Raw genomic sequence first — 9,002 nt, 5'->3', positions numbered from 1 at the left:
CTGTCTTCAGACACTCCAGAAGAGGGCATCAGATCTTGTCACGGATGGTTGTGAGCCACCATGTGGTTGCTGGGATTTGAACTCTGGACCTTCAGAAGAGCAGTCGGGTGCTCTTACCCACTGAGCCATCTCACCAGCCCCTTAAAACTTTTTAAATTAAGATTTTATTTTATTTTTATTTCATATACATTGGTGAAATCCCTGCATGTATGTCTATGTGAAGGTGTCCGATCGCCTGAAACTAGAGCTGCCATGTGGGTGCTGGGAATTGAACCTGAGTCCTCTGGAAGAGCATTTGGTGCTTTTAACCACTGAGCCACCTCTCCAGCCCTAAAGCCTGCTTTCTTATAGAACCCAGGACCATCAGCCCAGGGATGGCACCACCCACAGTGGTCTGGGCCCTCCCCCATCAGTCACTAATTAAGAAAGTGCCCTACAGGGCTGGTGAGATGGCTCAGTGGGTAAGAGCACCCGACTGCTCTTCCGAAGGTCCAGAGTTCAAATCCCAGCAACCACATGGTGGTTCAACCACATGGTGGTTCATAACCATCCATAACAAGATCTGATGCCCTCTTCTGGAGTGTCTGAAGACAGCTACAGTGTACTTACATATAATAAATAAATAAATAAATTAAAAAAAAAAAATAATGTTTAAAGAAAGTGCCCTACAGGCTTGCCCACACCCCAATCTCACGGAGGCTCCCTCCTCTCTCATGACTCTAGCTTTTGTCAAGCAGACATAAAACCAGCCAGCACAGGTCCTCTGGAAGAGCAGGAAGTGCTTTTAACTGCTGAGCCATCTCTCCAGTTCCTAAATTCATTTTTTCTTTCTTTCTTTCTTTTTAATTTTAAAGATTTATTTATTTATTTATTATATGTAAGTACACTGTGGCTGTCTTCAGACACACCAGAAGAGGGCATCAGATCTCATCACAGATGGTTTTGAGCCATCATGTGGTTGCTGGGATTTGAACTCATGACCTTCAGAAAAGCAGTCAGCGCTTTTAACCACTGAGCCATCTCTCCAGCCCCTAAATTCATTTTCTTTTTCTTTCTTTCTTTTTTTTTTTTTTTTTTTTTTTTTTTTTTTATTATATGTAAGTACACTGTGGCTGTCTTCAGACACACCAGAAGAGGGCATCAGATCTCATCACAGATGGTTTTGAGCCATCATGTGGTTGCTGGGATTTGAACTCTGCACCTCTGGAAGAACAGTCGGGTGCTCTTACCGGCTGAGTCATCTCACCAGCCCTAAATTCATTTTCTTAATCCATTTTTTTCATGATTTCCCAGATTTCTTTTGCTGCCTCTTCTAAAATGAAATACATATCTCATTCCCTTTAAAGTATTATGACTTTAAAAGTATTTTCCTTTAGGGCTGGTGAGATGGCTCAGCAGGTAAGAGCACCCGACTGCTCTTCCGAAGGTCCTGAGTTCAAATCCCAGCAACCACATGGTGGCTCATAACCATCCACAATGAGATTTGACTCCCTCTTCTGGAGTGTCTGAAGACAGCTACAGTGTACTTACATATAATAAATAAATAAAATAAATCTTAAAAAAAAAAAAAAAGTATTTTCCTTTAAAGGCATCATGACTGCCTGCTTCTACATTTTTTCTCTCTTTTTCAGGGCAATATTTTCTGTGCTGGACCTAATGAAAGTTGACATGGCCAACTTTGCCATCAGTAGCATTCGGCCACACCTCATGCAGCAGTCAGTGGAGTATGAGAGGAGGAAGTTTCAGGAAGTGCTGGAGAAACAGCCGAGTGAGTAGCTCTGTTGCCAGTTTTCTTCAGCTTTTGTCTTGTAACACGTTTCAGAAAAGCCAGTGACTAGAGCCCAAGGTGAGAATGTGTGGCCGTAGTGTGCTTTGAGGAAGGAACAGCATGGGATGCTGTTAAGCATCAAAAAACAAAATAAGGAGGAATAAACTCATCTGACAAGAGCTATGTGGGTAGGACTTGAGAGTAAAAATGGAAAGCATGAAGATTACTAGCTTAAATTTTTATTTTTCCCAAAGGAAAACATTAGTTTCAGCTAAATTATATTTCGGGTCTTGATGTTTGTCCTTGATGGCAAATCTCTGTTAATTAGCTTCTCTCCTGCTGATGGGAACGGCAGGGAATGTCACTTTACCTCTTTCCTTATGCATTAACTCCGTATTCACAACCAGGAAAGGGCAGCTTTCACTCTGCGTGGTGGTGGTGTTTAGTTGGTGGGGTTTTCTGTTTGGTTGTTTTTTTGGGGTTTTTTATTTGTTTCTGTGTCAGGGTCTCAGGGTAGCTCTGGGTAGAGAGCAGCCTTGCCTTTCCAGGGGCAGGATTAAGGCATGCACCACCACACCCAGCTTTTGTTTTGTTTTTGAGACCAGGTCTTATTCTGCAGCCCAGGTGGCCTGGAGTTCATTGTGAAATCCGGGCTGGCCTTAAACTATGACAGTCTTTCTGTCTTTGCTTCCCCAAGTGCTGGGAAGAAAATGGCATTTTTACAAGCTTCACATGACTTCAGGTAAACAATTGACTGAGTCTAGTACAGCTGTGATTGTAGGATGCCTTCAGGTGCCGTGCATGGTGCATTTCATGTAGCACAGCTTTGCCGATGAGATGGGACCGGCAGTCTGAATAGATCTTGTTGCCTGACCAGGTTGGTTAATTCAGTGGCCACGGAAGTTAATTCCTGCAGCCTTATATGGAAGCTTGGGGCCGGGAGGAGTGGAAAGAGGGGAGAGAAGAAGTAGTGGGAGAAGATTGGCTGACACACTTCAGTCTGTCTGGGGCCACAGTCTTCTAGGCTAAAGAGCGTGGCAGAGTCAGGTGCCAGAAGCTGAGTACTGCATGGGTGCCTACCCAGAGTCATCACAGTCACTTGTCCACCACTTGAAGGTTGCGAACGCCTGAATGCCACAGAGAAAGGCTGTCTCTACCAGGCTAAAGGCAGGATGAGGCCATGCATATCAGCAGTCAGGACCAAACTGAGAACTCTGAAGAGAACAGAGGTGCATGGTCAGCACCAGGGAGGAGCTGACAGTGGCTGTAACCCCAGCTTCCACCAGGGCTGCACCTCTGCCAAGGAGCACTTTTTACTCAGAATGTGGAGGACACTGGGGTTCTGATAGGTACCCGTGTGTTACTAACTTAGGAAAGCAGAGAGGGCATAAAGGCCACTGAAAGCCATCTGAGGGCCCCCTCTGACATGCTCCCAGTGCAATGAGTCACACCAGAAACAGGGCTCTTGTCCTGTTTGCGAGTCAGAAGTTTTAGTATCCCTCAGAGCTGCAGTCAATCTGGGCTTCCAGCCACCTCGAATGTGGTCACTACTAGAGAAAAGAGTAGGTAGGAAGGAAGCAGGCAAGGCCAGGCTAGGCTCTCTCGCTGCCAGCCGTGAGGCAGGTGTCATGCATTTCTTTATAACAGGAGTCTTCTATTAAGATTTGTCTGAGGTCACGAAGCTATCGATAAGCAATATGGTGATTTGGATTCAGTCTGTGGATTCCAAAGTTCATTCTCTACCTTGAATTTCACTGTAGAAACACTCTCCATTAAGGTAATTCCAAGAGGTGTCCCTGCAAATGTCAGGGTGATGAGTGTAGCCCTGTTTTCCACAGACTCCCTGGACTTTGTCACACAGTGGCTGGAAGAGGCCACAAATGACCTTTTGACTCAGAAGTACAGACATGCCCTGCCAGCTGGGGGAGGCGCTGCTGGCTCTGGGGATGCCCCACTGCTGACCCCTGTTTCTGTCCAGAATCACGCCTACCTGAAGCTTCTGAAATGGGACCACTTCCAGAGACCTTTCCCTGAGGTAGGTGCTACTGGGCACCTTAACCATTCATACCCTATCTCAAGTTGCACAGTTTTTTTTGTTTTTGTTTTTGCTTTTTTAAAGAATCATGTTATTCTGATACAAATCACATACCAAAAATGTCTTCACTTGAAACTGTAACTACTTTAAGTTTTCAGTGTATAACATAGTGGGTTTCATGGTGACAGTTCATATACTGCTCATCCTCACCCTTTCTTTTTTTTTTTTTTTCGAGACAGGGTTTCTCTGTGTAGCCCTGGCTGTCCTGGAACTCACTTTGTAGACCAGGCTGGCCTGGAACTCAGAAATCCACCCGGCTCTGCCTCCCGAGTGCTGGGATTAAACGCGTGCACCACCACGCCCGGCATCCTCACCCTTTCTACTGTCCCTTCTCTTTCTCTTTTCTGCTTGGCTTTACATTTATGTGTCTTTCTTCCTTTTCTTCTCTTTCTGTATATGTACATATGTGTACATTCTACATATGAGAAAATATGCAATGTGGTCCTTCTTTCCAGTCCCTCATTATTCTCTCTTGTGTCCTCCCTTTGTGTTTTGAGACAGGGGTTCTCCACGTACCCTTGGCTGTCCTGGAACTTGCTATGCATTCCTGGATAGTCTTGAACTCGTAGAGATCTACCTGTCCCTTCCTCCTTAGCATGTGCCACTCAGTGCTTTCTCGTATGTTTTCAGACTTATACAGTCCCCCTTGCGACATTGTCAGCAGCGGACTTTTCTCCTTCTTCCAGTTCTGCTTTCCATATTTGTCTGTTCTGGATAGTTCTTATTGTTGTTTGTTTGTTGTTGTTTTTGTTTGTTTCTTAAAGATTTATTCAATGTGTATGAGTACACTGTGGCTGTTTTCAGACACACCAGAAAAAGGCATCGGATCCCATTACAGATGGTTGTGAGCCACCATGTGGTTGCTGGGAATTGAACTCACGACCTCTGGAAGAACAGTCAGTGCTCTCTCCAGCCCCTGGATAGTTCTATAAACAAGTATACATCTGGCTCCTTTTGGGAAGCACAGTGGGGCATGGACCACTTTTTTTTTTTTTTGAGACAGGGTTTCTCTGTGTAACCCAGGCTGTCCTGGAACTCACTTTGTAGACCAGGCTGTCCTCGAACTCAGAAATCCACCTGCCTCTGCCTCCCAAGTGCTGGGATTAAAGGCATGCGCCACCATCGCCTGGCATGGACCAGTTCTTAATCATTTGATTTTTCATTGTACTTAAAGAATTACTTGTTTTTACATTTGCTTATGTTGTCGTGGGAGGTGAGTTTGGGAGTATGGTCAGAGGACAACTTTCAGGGATTGTTCTTTTTTGTTTGTTTGTTTGTTTTTATTTTTTTCGAGACAGGGTTTTTCTGTATAGCCCTGACTGTCCTGGAACTCACTTTGTAGATCTGGCTGGCCTCAAACTCATAATCAGGAATTGTTTTTGTCCACCATGTGGGGTCTGAGGATCAAACTTAAGTGACTGTGCTTGAGAGCAAGTGTCTTTACCTACTGAGCCATCTTGTTTTCTCTGTGTAGCCCTGGCTGTCCTGGAACTCACTCTGTAGACCAGGCTGGCCTTGAACTCAGAAATCTGCCTGCCTCTGCCTCTGCCTCCCAAGTGCTGGGATTAAAGACATGAGCCACTACTGTCCGGCTCTGCTGAGCCATCTTGAAGACCCTATTGTGCTTTGAATTGTAAAATATGACATGAATATGCCATTTTTACCATTTCTAAGTGTATGGTCAAGTGACATTAAAGACATATATGTCACTGTGCAGACATTCTCACTGCAGAGTCTTTCCATCTCCACAGACTCTGAAACTCTAAGTCAGTGTGGTAGTTTGAATGAAAATGGCCCTGTAGGCTCATATAACGGCATGCGTAGGTCCCAGTTACTGGACTGTTTGGAAAGGATGAGGAGGTAGGTGTGGGTTTGTTGGAGGTGTGTCACTGGGAGTGAGTGGGCTTTGAGGGTTTTTTCTTTCTTTCTTTTTTAAGATTTACTTTTTTGGGCTGGAGAGATGACTCAGTAATTAAGAGCACTGGCTGCTCTTCCAGAGGACTCAAGTTCAATTCCCAGGACCCACATGGCAGCTCACAACTGTCTGTAACTGCAGTTCCAGACACTCTTAGACAGACAGACATACAGACAAAACACCAATGCTTGAAGTAAAAATAAATAAAATTTAAAAGATTTGTTCTGAGAAATATTAAAAAACAATCCATGCTGTGCCAGGAGTCTCTGGCAGGCTGGTCAGCTGGGCACTGGCGGGCATGGCCAGCCTGTTCTCATCTGGTGGAGACTCTCTGACTCAGCTCTGAAATCTCTCCACCTAGCTTGCGACATTCCCACCAACAGGTCGCTACCACACCAACCCCACGCTTCAAAATTCCCATGGCTTTTTGGGGTGCACTGCTTGCAAACCCATACTTTGCAGCTGTACCTTTCTCTCTGGAACCTAACTGAGTTACCACGTGAATAAAAACACCACACAAACTTAGTTCAGAATCAGTGATAACTCAATCGCTGGGCGCAACAACTAGAATCCTAATCTTGTAAGCCTTATTAAATCTAAGTCCTTCGGTGGCAAATCCTAGTGGATTTGCCATCTAAATTGGGGGACCACTTGTAGCTACATCTTGTCCTCCTGCTGTCCCCATCCAAAAGCCTGAATCTCTCTTCTGCCTCTTCCACTCCCTGTCTGACCCAGAAGTTGGAAGTCCCGTCCCCCCCCACTAGCAGCTCCTCTTGGAGAAGCTGAATTAGCATCAAAATACAAACAGCGCCAGCCAGGGCTATCCACAACAAAGATTTATTTTTATTGTTTTGTAATTGTGTGTGTAGATGTCTGTGTGGACATGTGCATGTGAGTTCAGTGCCCACAGAGGTCAGAAGAGGGCATCAGATCCCCTGGAGCTAAAGTTATAAGATGTTAGGAGCCACCATGAGGGTGCTCAGAAGAGGACCCCATGTGGTTGCTCTGCAAGAGCAGCCAGTTCTCTTCACCACTGAGCTTCAAGGTTTCTGAAGCTCATCCCAAGCCACGTTCGTTAGCTCCTTCTCCAGCACCATTGCCTGTCTTCTCCCTGCCATGCTGGTATAAACTAACGCCCAAAGTATAATCAAGTCCCCAGTTAAATGCTTTCTTTTAAAGAATTGCCTTGGTCGTGGTGTGTCTTCACAGCAATGGAACAGTGACTTAGACAGAATTCCCTATCCCTCGTGGCTCTTGGTAACTACCGTTTTACTGCAAGTCTACACATTTAATAACTCTAGGAGTTTAATTTTTATCTTCTGTTTGTTTTGGCTTTTTCTGACAGGGTCTTCTGTGGCCCAGATTGGCCTTGAACTTCCAACCTAAGCCTTCCAAATGCTATGATAACAGGCCCAGGGGCTGGTGAGATGGCTCAGTGGTTAAGAGCACCTACTGCTCTTCCAAAAGTCCTGAGTTCAAATCCCAGCAACCACATGGTGGCTCACAACCATCTGTAATGAAATCTGATGCCCTCTTCTGGAGTATCTGAAGACAGCTACAGTGTTCTTACATATAATAAATAAATAAATAAAACAAGCAAACAAGCAAACAAACAAAAAAACAGGCCCAGCATGTCCAGGTACATTGTGTACATGGAATCATGCCACATTTCTCCTTTTGTGCCTGGCCTACTTATGATGTCTTCTGGGCTCATAATATCATTCTCCTACTGTGTGGGCACACCTTGTTTCCTTCCCAGCTGGGACTGTGGCTGCATACTGTGTGGATATTTAGCTTCAACTCTATAGGTTATACCCTGGGTCACAATTTCTGGGTAGACTCAAGGCATATCACTTTGAGAAACTGCTCGCCTGTTCTCACAGCCCCACCAGTGGTGTGAAGTGCTTCCTGTCTGCACTACCAACTTTTTATACTGTTTTTATTCAATTTGTCATTTTTTTTTTTTTTTAAGAAAAGGTGTAGAGCCGGGTGTGGTGGCGCATCTCTTTAATCCCGGCACTTGGGAGGCAGAGGCAGGCAGATTTCTGAGTTCAAGGCTGGCGGATTTCTGAGTTCGAGGCCAGCCTGGTCTACAAAGTGAGTTCCAGGACAGCCAGGGCTATACAGAAAAACCCTGTCTCAAGAAAAAAAAAAAAAAGAAAGAAAGAAAGAAAAGAAAAAAGAAAAGGTGTGTATGGGTGTTGTACACCTTTAATTTCTGAGTTCAAGGCCAGCCTGGTCTACAGAGCGAGTTCCAGGACTTCTAGGGTTACACAGAGAAACGCTGTCTCAAAAACACCAAAAAACCAAACCAAAACAAAAAAACCCACAAAAAACAAAAAACAAAGACCAAAACCAAACAAAAAAAAGAAAGAAAAAAAATTAAAAAACCATAATAACAAACAAGCAAACAAGCAAACAAAAAACCCTGGTTTTGCTTCACAGCTTGTTCTCCAGAAACTTCTGCCACTTCCACAGTGAGCATTATTCTAAACAGGTCTAGCTGCAGGAACCGTTCAAGCGGATGACTAACGAGGGGTTCCCCACTTCCCTGGCAGAAGCTAATGTGGCTTCCTCTGTCTTCTTGGAGGACGCTTGTTCCTTTTTCCAGCTTTAGACCTGCAGGTTCTGTAAACGTCTTTGTCATGGCCCCTATGTTTCCTTTCAAGAGCTGTAAGCTTCCCTTCTTGCCTGAGTTCCCTGTTGGCACTAAAGGGGACCTAAAGGTAGTGTTGGCTTGTTAGAAAGTGTGACACTGGGTGGTGGCATGAGGTCTTCTGGAGGGAGGTTCCGGGCCTGACACTTGTCTTACAATTGGGAAGATGGCAGTTTTACTGGGACTGCATGTCTGTTACTGGCAATCTTCTGCACCCTGAAGTCAAGTCCTGCCAGTGCTAACTGACATCATGCCTTTGTGAGCAGTGAGGTAAATGGAAGCTGTTAATGAAGAAAGACTTCAGTCTTGAGGGAGGTCTGACCTCCTAAGGAGTCCGGGCTCTGACTCCATTATCTGGTTATTGTTTTCAACACTATAGTCCATTCTCAGACTCTTGTTGATCCTCCTGCCTCAACATTTCAGGGTTACAACATCGACCACATCCCTGTTATCTTCTTATAGCAAAGCAGGTTCATTCATTCATTCATTCATTCTGTCTGTCTGTCTGTCTGTCTGCCTGTTTTTCTTCTCTCTCTCTCTCTCTCTCTCTCTCTCTCTCTCTCTCTCT

General features: G+C 44.9%; 1 protein-coding gene across 3 annotated transcripts in view; it reads left to right on the top strand.

Moving 5' to 3' along the window:
* The window catches only part of Tcp11l1 (t-complex 11 like 1), a 35,952-nt gene that overhangs the window by 18,216 nt on the left and 8,734 nt on the right, over positions 1-9,002 (top strand). For all 3 annotated transcript variants that reach the window (XM_029537072.1, XM_029537073.1, XM_029537074.1), the window contains 2 exons: positions 1,632-1,768; positions 3,607-3,803. In XM_029537072.1, coding sequence (XP_029392932.1) covers positions 1,632-1,768; positions 3,607-3,803 — 334 coding nt within the window. The remainder of the gene's footprint in view (positions 1-1,631; positions 1,769-3,606; positions 3,804-9,002) is intronic.

The sequence above is a fragment of the Mus pahari genome, chromosome 3 (genome assembly GCF_900095145.1).
Source record: "Mus pahari chromosome 3, PAHARI_EIJ_v1.1, whole genome shotgun sequence".
NCBI lineage: Eukaryota > Metazoa > Chordata > Mammalia > Rodentia > Muridae > Mus > Mus pahari.
Note: the sequence above shows the minus strand (reverse complement) of the source record. Positions and strands in the feature narration are given on the sequence as shown.